Genomic DNA, 14,937 nt, shown 5'->3' with positions numbered 1-14,937 from the left:
AGGGAGTTTGGGATCGGGAGGGGGTATGTGGGGAGGGGGTGCAGGCTCTGGGAGGGGGTCGGGAGTGTGGTGCATACCTGGGGCTCCAAGGTAGGGCGGGGCAGGGCAGGAGGCCTCTGTGCGCTGCTGCCTCCAGGCACCGCCCCCGCAGCATCCCATTGGCCTCAGGGGCCCTCGGGGTGGGGGCAGCGCACGGAGGCACAGCCCCGCCCTGCCCTGCCCCTGGGCTGCAGGAAGTGGCCGGCAGCCATTAGAGCGAGCAGGCAGACGCCGCTCAGCTTCGCAGCGCTGCCAGGGCTCCTGGCGGGGGGAGCGCCTAGGGGCGGCAGGTGGGGCCAAGGGAGAGACCCGGCCCCAAAACTGCTGGAGCCCCATGAGCCACACTGGGGAGGCTCGTGGGCTGATATACAGGGTTTACAGATTGGTTCAAGGTCTCTCAGCACCCCCACTATAAAAATTGTTCCAGCACCCTTGCGGTCTTTGTTTTGACTGCTGTACCCACCCAGCCCCACAAGATCTCCTTGGTCTCCTATATATTTTTCTTTCTGAAATTAACCAATAGTATTTGGCACTTTAATTGTCTGAGTTACACACTCAGTTACTGATACTGTTCTTTCATTTGCTGCTTTTAATTCTCTAGCTTGAAGTACTAAAGCTATTGTTCTGCATGGCTGCTAAAAGCCCTCAAGGTGAGATTGTATGGTTGTGGGCAATTGATTGTTTTTGTCTCACTGTGTTCCTTACAAGGGATGCAAGTACAAAAACGAAAATACTTGAGATTGCCAAGGTTCATATATGGCAGGGAGATGTTACCTTTAAGTTCCCACAAAATAAGAGACAATGAAGCATTGCAGGCTCTTTCTGTCAGCAGGTGGCTTTTGCAACCTGTTCTCAAACAAAGCCCTCACACAACATAAAGTAAAGAAGTCCCCTCTTTGCCAAGGTTGGGTTTTATTAACAAAGGGGCAAGACTGAGACTTTTACATCTTACCCTGAGTAAGGGGCAGGGCATAGCAGACCAGGGAATGAATTGTGACCACAAATTGTAATTTCTTTCAAGACTCATCCTTGCTCCGAGGAGGAAGAAATCTGCTATTGGCATTACCAGTAGATGATTATTTCCCCCCAGTGTTGGCTGAGATATGCTGGTTGGCAAGTTGACCGGCTGCACAGTGGAGTAAAGAGGGAGAAAGTGTCTTATGCTTCCTTTCTTGTCTGCATAGAGTTATAACAGCAAATCACTATCTTGTCCAAAGAAATTAACAATAAGATATTAAAGTGAGGCTCAAGCTTTCTCTCCAGGCTTGGCTGTTCTCAGGGTTCCTACTTAGAGTGCTCAGCCCACACCCTAGATCTTCTCTCTGTAGGAGATTATCCCCACCTTTCTCATATTCAGTGGGGATAAGGAGCTGCCTGCCTCAGTGAGACAGCAGAACCTCCTTACTTTTGAAAAGAATAGAAGAGAACCCTTTCCCAGTAGAATCAACGCCTGCTAACAGGGAGGGTTGTTTCAGGCAAACACTGCCAGCCTGTTATACTCTCATTGTACTATACAATGAGGGGTGACTCTTTCCTGTGACTAAATTGAGTTTCCTGCTCATTCTGTAACTCAGCTAAAGCTGAATGGAAATGAGATGGAGACAGCAGACCATAATGAAAAGGAGATGGAGACAGCAGACCATAATGAAAAGGAGATGGCCATCTTTGAGACACTCCTGACCAAAGACACATTTCTTGTTGTTCTTGGGATGCAGGATTTCAACAAAGATATTTGTAAATTCTCCATGGAGGAAATCAGGAAGCCTGGAGACAGTTGCTTTGCAAATCTTAGTCAATTACACTAAAGTGTAACTGACATAAGGCACAAAAATACACAGTCTCTAGTGGTTGGAGTAGGGGGTTGGGTTCTGCTCCTTGTTCTGCAATTGACTTTCTATGAAGGCTTTGCAAGTCAGTGTCTTAGCTGATAGAGCCTGAACCATGCTAGGAAGATGGGTAGGAGGTGTAGAACAGTGGTTCTCAATCAGGGGTCTGGGGCCCTCTAGGGGGCTGCGAGCAGGTTTTAGCGGGTCTGCTAAGCCAGGCCAGCATTAGACTCACTGGAGCCCAGGGCAGAAAGCAGAAGCCCCGCCACCTGGGGCTGAAGCCAAAGCCTGAGCAATGTAGCTTCACGGGGGCCCCAGTGGTGTGGGGCCCTAGGCAATTGCCCTGCTTGCTACCCCCCAATGCTGGCCTTGGCTTTTTTATGCAGAAAGCCAGTTAGTGTGGCACAGGTGGGCCATGGAGTTTTTATAGCATGTTGGGAAAGGCCTCAGAAAGAAAAAGGTTGAGAACTCCTAGTGTAGAACACAATCCTGAAACCATTCTGCCTGCATGGGCCAGAGTGGGAGCGCCCTTACTAGGGTTGCCAATTTTGGTTTGGACGTATTCCTGGAAATTTCATCACATGACATAATCTTTAATTAAAGATTAATCTTTAATTTCTGGAGACTCCAGGAGAATCCTAGAGGGTTGGCAACCCTAGTCCTTACTGCTGTCCACAGTGGCACCTCTGTTACAGCTAATGACTGCATTCCTCTCAGAGCAGTCTCACAGACACCAGGCCATATGTGTGAGGGGTTCAGATCACAATCTTGCCATCACACAGACATGTGTAGTGTTTGTCCTCCTTTTTGTTCTCCCAGGAGACAAGCAGCCAAATTTGGCTGTCTCCTGCACAGATAGCCGGGCTCTCTTCCTCCCCTACAACAGTGCATCTTCAAAAGAGCAGCTATAATTTGCCCCTTATCCTCTCTGTGTGTCATGGTCAATCAGTAAAACAGGGACCTAACTCACTGGGGCACATGAGACTCAATTGATTAGGTCCAAACTCTCCTCTCAGCTACACTGCTACAACTTTACCAACTTTGCCCCTTAAAGTTTGTAAAATGATTTGGGTCCTTGAATGAAAGGTGTGTGCAAGTGGGAAAGCATTTTTGTTGTTGCTCATTTTAATTCTACTTAAATACTTAAGTGATTTACAGTTTTTAAAATCCTCCCCCCCCTTAACTTACCTTAGCAATACAATCTTTATTTGAAAATACATGTATTGGTCTTATACGGGCACTTAGAGGAACATACAGAAAGGAATTATAAGTGTGATAGATATACAATTGGAATAAAATGTTAAATATTGGAATGGGAAATCTTTTAAAAGCCAGTGAACTAATTCTTTTCATAGTGGTTGCGAATGTGCAGAGTATACTGAGAACACATTTCTGGTCTGTTAGAATAAAAATACGCTTTCTTTATGGGACTTTTCAGCTATCACGTGAGGAGCAGAAAGCAAGGCAGAGAGGTTGATGGGGTATGCCTGGTGAGTAGGATGGAGATTAGTTTAAAAAAGCAAGAGCTTTATTTAGCCAAGATTGCATCTGTACATTGAACTTCCAGTCTGTTTAAATTGTAAAAGCCCCGTGAGACAAGTGAGGTCATAACTTGACTATTGCAGCTCCCCGAACACCTCTTACTGCCATTTTAAAGGCTCTGTGTGATGTGAGAACAGACCCTGGGTTTCTTCTGACAGTTTATGATTCATGGTCAAGATTTATATGCAAAGTTTAGGATGGTTATGAATTTAAATATGGTGTTTACCCTTGTAGTGCTAGGTTCCCACTCAGGCCTTTTTAAATACATGGTCGTTGTCACCCATAATGCCATTACACTGACGAAAAAGCAAAGTGAAGTGCCCAATTTTTGCTGCTGAATTACTAGAGAGACATTTGAAATTAATCTCTTTTCATATGGAGAGGTGAAAATTAGTTTTGTGTAAGAGATTTTTGAGCTAGATCTTTTAGCTGGCGTAAATCAGTCAAGTTAATGGAGCTCAATCATGAGGTCAGTGGAGTTATGGTGATTTACACCAGCTGAGGAGATCTAGCCCTTTGTTTTCAGCATTCCGCATTTGAGCATCACACACCTAAAAATATAGAACTAGTTGACACACATGAATATTAAAAAAACAATTCAGAGCACTTAATTTTTAAAATGTACAGAAGCATATTAAAATAGATATCTGCTATTCTATTTTATGAGCCCTTTGGGTCTTCACTGTATATAGCCAATCTTGTTTTTTTCAGTTTTTAACCTAAGGCTCAAAGAATATTTTAGTTCCTAGATGATTATTAGATCCCAGTTTGGTAAACGAATGTGTGTGTGTTTTTTTTTTTTCTACTGAAGATTCCACTCCTCTGAGGTGCTGAGCGTTCTCAGTCCCGCTGATGTCAACTTGCAGGATTGGGCCTTTAGAACATGTGTTCTGTAACTGACATATGACATTCCACAGACAGAATGATGCCATTAGGACTATGTTTAACCACAAGCGGTGAGGCAGATGTTAACAAATACAGCCAAAGCACATCTCTCAAATGTTCCAAAAAATGTAAACTGTTACAAACATTATGTACATATCATATGTAGTTTACTTGTGGATAAAACAGTGAATTATTCCTTTGGCAATGAAAATGTATGAATAATGTGAAATATTCACATGAAAAATATGACAGTCACTTGTGGCAGAAGCTGTTGAATGAGTACTCTCCTTTTGAAGTTTTATTAACCCTCAGTTTTATGATGTAAATGAGGAAGAGAGTTTTCTGCAGTAAACGGAGGCTTATATGTAATGACAACTAGCTTTCCCTAATGTGGTGAATGCTTCTCTTCCCGAAGTACTAGGAATAATTTTTTAAGCTTTGATTATCAGCTCCATGTGGATGGTTGCTGTCCTTTAAAAATATGTCAATGTCAAAGTAATGAAAAATGCATGGATAATTATTAACATCACTAGTTAATCACAGACCTCAGTTGTCTGAGATATAAAAGTTGAAAGTAGTTAATGGATTAGGGGCAAACATTGGGTTGTGAGTATTCTTTAATAGCATTAGGAATACTTCTTGAATCTGATGCCACATGTTCTAACTGTTCCCTAAAATGATTCTATTTATATCGTACAGCAGAATGAAAACTAGAACATAAATTTCCTTTCTTCAGAGCTAATACTAGAAATTCCAAATGTATCAATTACAGATGAGACAGGTTTTTTTTTCTTGCCTCTTTCAGTGCCTATATCCGATTCTATGACAAGAATGTAAACACTTAACTAAGTTTACCGTGCATTTATACAACATCCTGTTAACCTGAAAAACAGACACTGCCTATTATGATGCTACTTTGTGTCAGCACTAGAAGACACACACACACACACACACACACACACACACACAGTAATTCTGCCTTTGACTCCGTTTCCAAATTTCACTTAAGTTCATTATAAAGAGTTCCTATACAGTACATTCTTTGTGTGTGGTCTCTATAAAGGTTTTGCAATTTATTTTATAACTGCCATTCTTGGATTAACATAACATGGTAATTTATCTAATCAGGGCCTTTTTAAAAATTTAAAATTAATATAAAGTTTAAAGTACTTTCTACAAAAAAAAAAAAAAAAAAAAAAATGGCATCAGCAGGTGTTCCAGGTCTAATTCCTCAGTCTTGCACGCTTATGTACCTGTATGGCTTTTACATGTGTGAGTTATTCCCATTGAATTTAAGCACGTCACAGGTGCAGGTAGGACTGCAAGAGTGGGGGGAGCAAATCCCCCCGCCCTCCCCCGAGTCCCACCCTACTGTAGCCTCTGCCTCCTCCCACCAGCCCCATCTTCCCGGAGCCCCTGCTCCCTCCCCCCGATCCTCCCCCCCACACATACTCTCCCTGCTGACCAGCCCGAAACCCTCTGGTGATAGGTCCTTCCTGCTTCCCAGACCCAGCGGGTTCCCGGCACCAAGAGGACCTGCGCTGTAGTTTTGGTAGTTGACAGGTGAGGGCCCAGCTGCTGGCATGTGGCTCAGTGTAGAGCGGGACCCAGGTGCCGGCCAACCAGGCCAAGTCACAACGTGCTGTCTCCCAGACAGGTTTTAAAGGAGGGGGGAACAATAGCCCTTCGGGCACCTGGAACCTTTGTAGAATTGGGAGCAGGGAGGCAAGGCCAAAGTGGCAGAGGAATTAATATTTAAATATCCCACAGAGAGCACATATGTTTCTTTTGTTAAAAAGTGGGGTGGCCATGGCACCTTGACCCGGTTCCAGTGCTGGTGACACATGTAAGTGTTTGTGGCCAGGGCCCTGACATTGCAGTACTGAAATCTAGAATCAGTAGTATCCCAAAGCCAATATGTTGTCAGTAAATGTTGCTAGGAAAAAATGCCAATGGAAACTGCTTTGGGCAGGGCCGGCTCCAGGGTTTTTGCCGCCCCAAGCGGCGGGGGGGAAGAAAAAAAAAAAAAAGCCGCGATTGCGATCGGTGGCACTTCGGCGGCGAGTCCTTCCCTCTGACAGGGACCGAGGGACCCGCCGCTGAAGAGCCGGACGTGCCGCCCCTTCCCCTGGGCTGCCCGAAGCACCTGCTTGCTGCGCTGGTGCCTGGAGCCGGCCCTGGCTTTGGGTATATTTAGGATTTGATTCACCAACACATGAAAAACTGAAATCTTGTTAGTGAGGAGACACATCAGAGAATCTCCAGATACAGCACGACACACTTTTTTTTGCTTCTGAATAAATACAGTTTATCAGGTTACGCAGTTTTACATGCACTTGAACACAGTGGAGAGTGGCAGCTGATTCAGCACAGTGTAGGACTGCTCAAGGACAGCCCTTATTTATGCCACTGGCTCAAGAACCTTATGCCAACGGAGGATCAAGAGTAGCAGAGATCCTTTCTACCACATTGCTACCTACCCCCATTTTGTCCATGACCTGCCCCTGACACACCCTCTCCTTCCACTATCTCTGAGGAATGGGCAACTGTATAGAAGCATTCGAGCCACCTCTGCTAGCTTTACTCCAGTAGAGGGTTAGTCTCCATTGACTTTCTGACACAAAGTGTCCTTAGTTAACTAGAGACTCTAGCCTATTATTTTTAAGTATAGTTTTACCTCAGTTATAAAATTAGCATTCTTCAGAAATTAGCAATACCTAGTCTTGTCCTGAATTTATTGGGTCAAAATGGCGGATGACATTATCTGGTAATAATGACATTATTATGTAGAAAGAACAGGAGTACTAGTGGCACCTTAGAGACTAACAAATTTATTAGAGCATAAGCTTTCGTGGGCTACAACCCACTTCTTCGGATGCATATAGAGTGAAACATATATTGAGGAGATATATATACACACATACAGAGAGCATGAACAGGTGGGAGTTGTCTTACCAACTCTGAGAGGCCAATTAAGTAAGAGGAAAAAAAACTTTTGAAGTGATAATCAAGATGGCTCAGTACAGACAGTTTGATAAGAAGCAAGTGTGAAAATACTTACAAGGGGAGATAGATTCAATGTTTGTAATGGCTCAGCCATTCCCAGTCTTTATTTAATCCTGTGTTGATTGTGTCTAGTTTGCATATCAATTCCAGCTCAGCAGTCTCTCGTTGGAGTCTGTTTTTGAAGTTTTTCTGTTTTAAGATAGCCACCCGCAGGTCTGTCATAGAATGGCCAGACAGGTTAAAGTGTTCTCCCACTGGTTTTTGAGTATTATGATTCCTGATGTCAGATTTGTGTCCATTAATTCTTTTGCGTAGAGACTGTCCGGTTTGGCCAATGTACATGGCAGAGGGGCATTGCTGGCACATGATGGCATATATCACATTGGTAGATGTGCAGGTGAATGAGCCCCTGATGGTATGGCTGATGTGATTAGGCCCTATGATGATGTCACTTGAATAGATATGTGGACAGAGTTGGCATCGGGCTTTGTTACAAGGATAGGTTCCTGGGTCAGTGGTTTTTTTTTTCCTCTTACTTAATTGGCCTCTCAGAGTTGGTAAGACAACTCCCACCTGTTCATGCTCTCTGTATGTGTGTGTATATATATCTCCTCAATATATGTTTCACTCTATATGCATCCGAAGAAGTGGGTTGTAGCCCACGAAAGCTTATGCTCTAATAAATTTGTTAGTCTCTAAGGTGCCACTAGTACTCCTGTTCTTTTTGCGGATACAGACTAACACGGCTGCTACTCTGAAACCTATTATTATGTAGTTAATGCTAAAGTGAAAAAAATCAGGCACTCAAATGTTGTGGTGATGAGTATGAAGATAGGACGGTTATCAAATCTACCTGCAAAGATAGAAGAGTTTCAGCTTCTTGGTATGTGTAGGGACTTTAAAGTATTTAATTGCTGTTGCACTCCCAGGACCAAAGAAAAGTAGAGAAGAAATACTCAAAGTACAGTATTATCATTGTACTTTGGTCTGTAACCTTAAAGAAATTGTTTAAGGGGTTAATTGCAATGTCACCTCAAGGAGGAATACTAACACACGTGTAGGGTACATTGAAATTTTTCTCTGTTTGCTATAATAGCTGCAAAATACTTACTAGAGCCAAGGAGAACATGTTACATGCTCCTCAGTGAATATATTTTTGGGTCTTGATCATGCTCTCATTGAAATAAATTGCAAGAGTCTTTATTACTTTAATGGCACAGGCTCTGGATATTGTCAGTGAAGAAGTGTTAGGCTTTTTGACCAATAATAGATGTGTAGAATTGCGAGTTTTAAAAAGAGATGATTTTCCACTATGAACATTTTCTCTTTAAATGTAGCTCTTTATTGAAGTTATATTAATGAATTTCATACATATCCAACTAATAATATACAGTTCAAAGACACATTATTCTTGGACTTCTGTTTTTTCTTTTATCATAATACTCCTGCTCTGTGTGTTTAAATCAAGCTTAAATAAAATGATAAAGCACAGAAATAATAAAGTAAACATAGTAATAAAATCATATTGCATATCATAATAGTAATGAAACAATCATATAAATGAAGAATTTCCCACTGTACTCCACTTGTACTTGACACTTGCAAGCTAATGTAAATTAGTCAAATTTCAGTTTAAATTGTCCATTTCTCTTACTTCTCTTTTTCTGGAGCTTGAGGATGCTCTCCTTATGCAATTAAAAGGAGTCATCACCAATTCAAAGTTCTTCAATTTGTCTTAAAACAATGGGTCAAATCCTGGCCCATTGAAGTCATAGGAAGGGAGTTTTGTTACTGATTTCAGTGACATTTCAACCTTTAAGGCCAACATTCTATTTCCACCATATTTCATACACTACATTATGTGAGAGGAGATTCAGACTTCCAAGTATTCTGTTTCCCCTGAGATTTCTTCCACTCAGTTTCCCAAGAATTCAGTCTGACTCCAGTCATGAGATGGGGCTTCGGCTTTCTGCCCTGGACCCTAGCAAGTCTAACACTGGCCCTGCTTGGCGGACCCCCTGAAACCTGCTCGCGGTCCTCCAGGGGGCCCCAGACCCCTGGTTGAGAACCACTGGTATACAGCAAAGCTACGCTGAGTGGATCAGATTCAAGCATAGTGGTTGAGCATAGGACATACCACATATCCAAAGTTACACAGCAAACCTCTTCCTTTTATATACATTCGCACATCACATTGCATTTATTGTACGTTGCAGCACATGGCTTGGTTACTTTGTAGGAACTAATCTCTGTGCGGCATGCTCTGTCCATGCACTGTCCATGTACAACTTACTGTTTATCTCATCTTTACATTCCCGACTTATCCATTGTTAGCTTGGACATTGTAAATGGTTCCCTCGTATCTTGGCTAGTAAAGACATTTTGTTTTCAGCCTACTGATCCTAATCCTGTCTCCCAAAAAGTGAGACCTCACCCATGTCCAATTACTCATGTCAAGCCAGGCCTACATTAAGTTCTTACTGAAGTAGGTTTCCCAGCTAGAAATAATATTCATGTTTTATCATTTGCTATCTCACTGTTGTCTATAGCTAAAATTACTTCTTATGAGTAGAACTTAGTATTTCTCACTGCAATGATATTTTTATGCCTGTAATTCTATATTTTTGAAATTACCAAATTATATATTCCAAGTTCTTTTCCCTATTGCTGTTTCTCCTGCATTGGTTGGGTGGCAGTAATTTTATGGACTACAGCTTTGTAAAGCCACAACAGAATCTATTATAAGCCATTTATACTGAATTTTTGTTTCTATGACAATACGCTTGGCATAAGTTGGTTTTTTTTTTATTGGTCCTAAAGTGCAGTCTTCCAATTTCAAGTGGTTAGAAGTTTTCCAGAAATCTCAGGAAAGTGAAAGCTTATACATGAAAATTTGAGAAAAATAGCATTTGGTTTTAAGAGACTTTGTGGGTGGATTGCTAACATGACCTGCATTGAATTGTTTAAAAGTATAATAGCAGGATTGTAGTTGGTTAGATACTCCTATTTGGATTGTCTTTAGCATACTCTGTCCCTCTTAGAGCTTACATTGGTTTTGGTTCAGGCACAGAGGCAGTGGTAATAAAAAATGCAGTGTTATTAAAAGTAATTGTCATTGGCAGCTGTAAAGGAGAGGCGGTGCAGATGATTTTGCTAGAGGTTTTAGCAATATTTGGTACAAGGGGACATGTATCATTTATTGAGCTCCCTCAATGTGTTCAACTCTGAACAAACAGCAAGACAGGCCTCTGCCTGAACAAGCTTACAATCTGAGGGCCAGATTTTGATACCCTTACTCTCACTGAGTAGTGCTGCTCAAGGAGTAAGTTACCATTCAGTGTGAGTAAAGGTACCAGAATCTGATCCCACATCAGACTTGGACAAAATAGTCTATAAAGACCTTTCTGAAACACTGGGTAAACTCCAACCTTTGGATCAGTGGTGCAGATACCTCCTGGTTTATCTGTAGTTGACTATCATTAAAAGCCATGTGTTTCAAGAAGGCAACTGAACAGAGATAAGGAGATCACCTGCCACACACACAGCCACAGGGATTTCCATGTATAAAAGGACACATGGAAGAAGCCCCGAATCCCAAACAGTTATAAGAAAGAAACGCTGAAGGTCAGTGTGTTTTTACAGAAATGCCAGTGTAGAAGTAACAATTAGGTTTGCTGGCTTAAAACCTTGGCTTCTGCCAACCATAAATCCCCTTCTGTTATTTTCAGTTCATCATATAAAATGCAGGATAAATGGGTGATGAGGTATTCCGTTGTGGTGTGGAATGAATTCAAACAGCATGAATGAGGTTTTGATCATCTGGATCTTCCACGGAACAGTGAATGAAGAAAAGAAAAGAGACACTGTTCTTCATCTGCAGAATATGCTTTCATCTTTTGTGTGCTGTGTGACTGTGGTTGATGTGAGAGTGGAGGGTTATCATTGCACCCATGTCAAATCAACAGGTCTTTAATTTTTAACAGGCACAGCATGTATTTCTGGCATTTGATGGATAGTTATAACTGAATTAGACAGTGGCAAAGTGAACTTTAGTTGAACCAAGATCATCATCACAGTAGACCTGAAAATTAAGACTTGTGATGAGGTCAGTGCGTTTTAAAAATCTCCGGAGTTTTTGGCAAATATCTGGAAGACTGCAAAGGGGCAAAAACATCTCTGGAACTAAAGCCTCAGTGCCCTTGCCACAAAGCACGTATGAATAAGAATTAACGGGTGATTTGAACCTTGCCTCCATTTGTTGAACTTTTCTGTTCTGTTATGGTTTGTATTGGTGTTATATATATAGCATTCCTGTCACTGTAACTGCAGTCCCAAATTTAATTGTGGTGAAATGCAGAAAGTTCAAAGAGATTTGGTTCCCAAGCTTGCTAATGAGCACCAGGCTCTCTTCACCCTTAATGAACCAAGATTTGTATGTGATTTTTTTTTTTTTTTGGAAGTGGGAGGGAGGCAGGAGTTCACACAACTGAACAATGACTTTACAGTGTAAAGAGTGTGCAGCTGTGCCATCTGAAGCTGTCCTCAGTTATGAGCAACAAAGCTTAAATAGATTGTACTGTGAAGAGGTACAGCTCTGTGAGTGTGAAGCATAGCTTTTGCTTCTGCTTCACTGACCTGTCTGCTTGCAATAGCAATGGGGCCTTGATGAGAGCTTAGGCAGGGAGAGCTGCGTAGGGCGACTCTTTCAAAATCACTCCCTGTAACTTGAATAGAGAAGAGGAAACAAAATGAAGTTTCAGTTGATCTCTTTTCAGGGATGTACTGCTGCATTTTCTTGAAAAATCCCAGGCCCTCCAGCTAAAAGTTATTGGTGATTCCTTATCCACTTCAGCTGATCCGTAAACCACTAAACTGAGTATTTTCAGCCGATAGTCTATTTTCCTTCTAAATTGTAACAACAAAGATTATACACACACCAAGATAAATTTGTTAAACTAAACAAGCCACAGATATTTCACTTTAGCTCAATGATCTTCCAGAAGCTCATGTTGTGTCTTAGGTCAAACTCATTTGAAATTTGTGCAGAGCTAATATTTTCTCTTTATATTATATTTTGCCTAATCTCTCTAGATATTTCTGTTGTGTCCATTGCTGCTGCTGTGTATATGTGTACGTATACACCGTATTAGGGGTGTGTATGTGTGTGTGTGTGTGTGTGTGAGATGTATTTATGCATATATACACATTCTTGAAAAAATATATATACCTATGTACTCTATACATACACACTGCACTACATGTATATTCACACACACATAGGCTATATAGAGAGACAGATATACCGAGTATATTTATGTACCATGACTGTAACATTAATTAAAATTTGTAATCTGAGACAACGCCACAATGTGAAGTACAGAAGCAACGAGGAGTTTTTAGATTATCTATTATAATACTGTGGCTTAATCCTTGCTCTGCTGCTCTTCAAAACAGAAATAAGAAAAATGCCAGTAGGTTAGCAAAGCAGACAGCCGCTTCTGCAGCAGGAATCTATTTTTACTGTGATATGTTGTTCTGCAGTTTGAAGGTCTTAGTTTTGGCTTTTAATAATTCAAAAGCACGAGAAAACATCTGCTGTTGCCCTCAATCTCATGTTAAAGATAGAGAAATTGACAAAAGGGTTTTGTTTGTTTTTGTTTTGTTTTTTTTAAATACAAAACAGTAAATTATGTTTTTTTTAAATTGTTTTTGTTTTTTAAATACAAAATAGTACAATTTTAAATACCTTGACATGTGCCTATGCAGATTCAAAACTTTAGATAGCTCTTCAGTCTGCCGTGGTGGCTTGATAGTACCAGTGGCGAAAGTTGACAACCCCCCGTGGCTGACCCCTCTTGCTCTCTCTCGCCTAATCGAATTTTGCATTATGTTTCCAGATAGCCGATCAGCTTCCCTGGATTTCGCTGACGACACAGGAAAGCTTTGCCTGAAGATGGAAACACTGGAGTCGGAATTGACCTGCCCTATCTGTCTGGAGCTGTTTGAGGACCCACTGCTGCTGCCTTGCGCTCACAGCCTCTGTTTCAACTGTGCGCATCGCATATTGGTCTCCCACTGTGCCACCAACGAATCAGTGGAATCCATCACTGCCTTCCAGTGCCCTACTTGTCGTTATGTCATCACTCTCAATCAACGTGGTCTAGACGGACTGAAGCGCAACGTCACCCTGCAGAATATTATCGACAGGTTTCAGAAAGCTTCAGTGAGTGGGCCCAATTCTCCTAGCGAAACCCGCCGAGAGCGGGCATTTGATAGCAACAGCATGTCATCCAGTGAAAAAGTTCTCTGCCAGTTCTGTGACCAGGACCCTGCCCAGGAAGCAGTGAAGACCTGTGTCACTTGCGAGGTGTCCTACTGCGAGGAGTGCCTGAAAGCGACTCACCCGAACAAGAAGCCATTCACGGGCCACCGTTTGATAGAGCCTATTCCGGACTCTCACATCCGAGGATTAATGTGTCTGGAGCATGAGGACGAGAAAGTTAACATGTACTGCGTGACTGATGACCAGTTAATCTGTGCCTTGTGTAAACTGGTTGGACGGCATCGTGATCATCAGGTGGCAGCTTTGAGCGAGCGCTATGACAAATTAAAGGTTAGTTTTATCGACTCACCCCTTGTAGCCCAGCAAGTGGGGTGTGAAAAGAAGCTTAGTTGCATGATGGGGAAATACGTTTTCTCACCTCTGGTGAGTGATTGGTATAGGTAGGAGTGCAGTCTGTAATGAATATATAATATGCATGTACACACATATGTGTTCTTGAAAAGGTGTCAATTAATTTGCTTTAGATAAAGTTACCTCCGTATTATCTAAACTTCCCTATACTTACCAAACATTCTACAAATATTGAATTAAACTTTTTTATTTACCTAAAGCATTATCCATAGTGACCGGTAAGTTTTTAATGTTGACCGCTGTACATACAGGCGTGTGTGTATATACATATACATGGACATTGATTGAAATTTCAGACATTCTTTAAATATTCTGATGATGATTATTTTTAACGCAGTTGCTTACAACTTGAAATCCCTCATCTCTACTAAGCAGGGGAAACATTTAAGAACTGTCTTCAGGACTCTCCCAGCAACAGCATTCAGCCACACTTACATAAGACATAGAAATGAAAACAAAAATGAAATTGTTTCAGAGCTACCTGTGACATTCCCTTGGTTATGTGTTTCCTCCCCCCTCTCACCCCCCCTTCCACAGTGAAATGGCATCTATCCTATCAGGTAACCATGCTGCTCTGACAGTCCTGTGTTCCATTGCAGAATGTCTTCAGTATAGTATCGGTATTGCTAACACACATTCTCTGGATGTTCTCCAGTTTCAGCATGGACTTAATTTAACAAAGCTCCAACTCAGAAAGTAGAGAAGTATTATACCTCTTTGAGCCCAGGATCTTTTAGTTACCAGATTTGCATGCTTCTGCAGAGCAGAATAAGAAAGAGAGACCCTCAGGAACCCCAACCCCCATTCCTTAGGGAAATGCAGCTTTGGTTATTTCAAAGGAAGACTACAACTGAGAGATCATGAGTATGAAGGTAAAAAGAGCATTCTTCTTCTGCATACAATGGTTTCAATGGCAAGAAACAAACAGAATAGGTTGAATTAACT

General features: G+C 41.7%; 1 protein-coding gene across 2 annotated transcripts in view; it reads left to right on the top strand.

Moving 5' to 3' along the window:
• LOC112112642 (E3 ubiquitin-protein ligase Midline-1) overlaps positions 1-14,937 on the top strand; it is a 352,433-nt gene that overhangs the window by 215,786 nt on the left and 121,710 nt on the right. For both annotated transcript variants that reach the window (XM_026648411.1, XM_026648403.1), the window contains exon 2: positions 13,196-13,911. In XM_026648411.1, coding sequence (XP_026504196.1) covers positions 13,252-13,911 — 660 coding nt within the window. In that variant the 5' untranslated portion in view covers positions 13,196-13,251. The remainder of the gene's footprint in view (positions 1-13,195; positions 13,912-14,937) is intronic.

Source organism: Terrapene carolina, unplaced genomic scaffold (genome assembly GCF_002925995.2).
Source record: "Terrapene carolina triunguis isolate 2854851 unplaced genomic scaffold, T_m_triunguis-2.0 Scaffold22, whole genome shotgun sequence".
Lineage (NCBI taxonomy): Eukaryota > Metazoa > Chordata > Testudines > Emydidae > Terrapene > Terrapene triunguis.
Note: the sequence above shows the minus strand (reverse complement) of the source record. Positions and strands in the feature narration are given on the sequence as shown.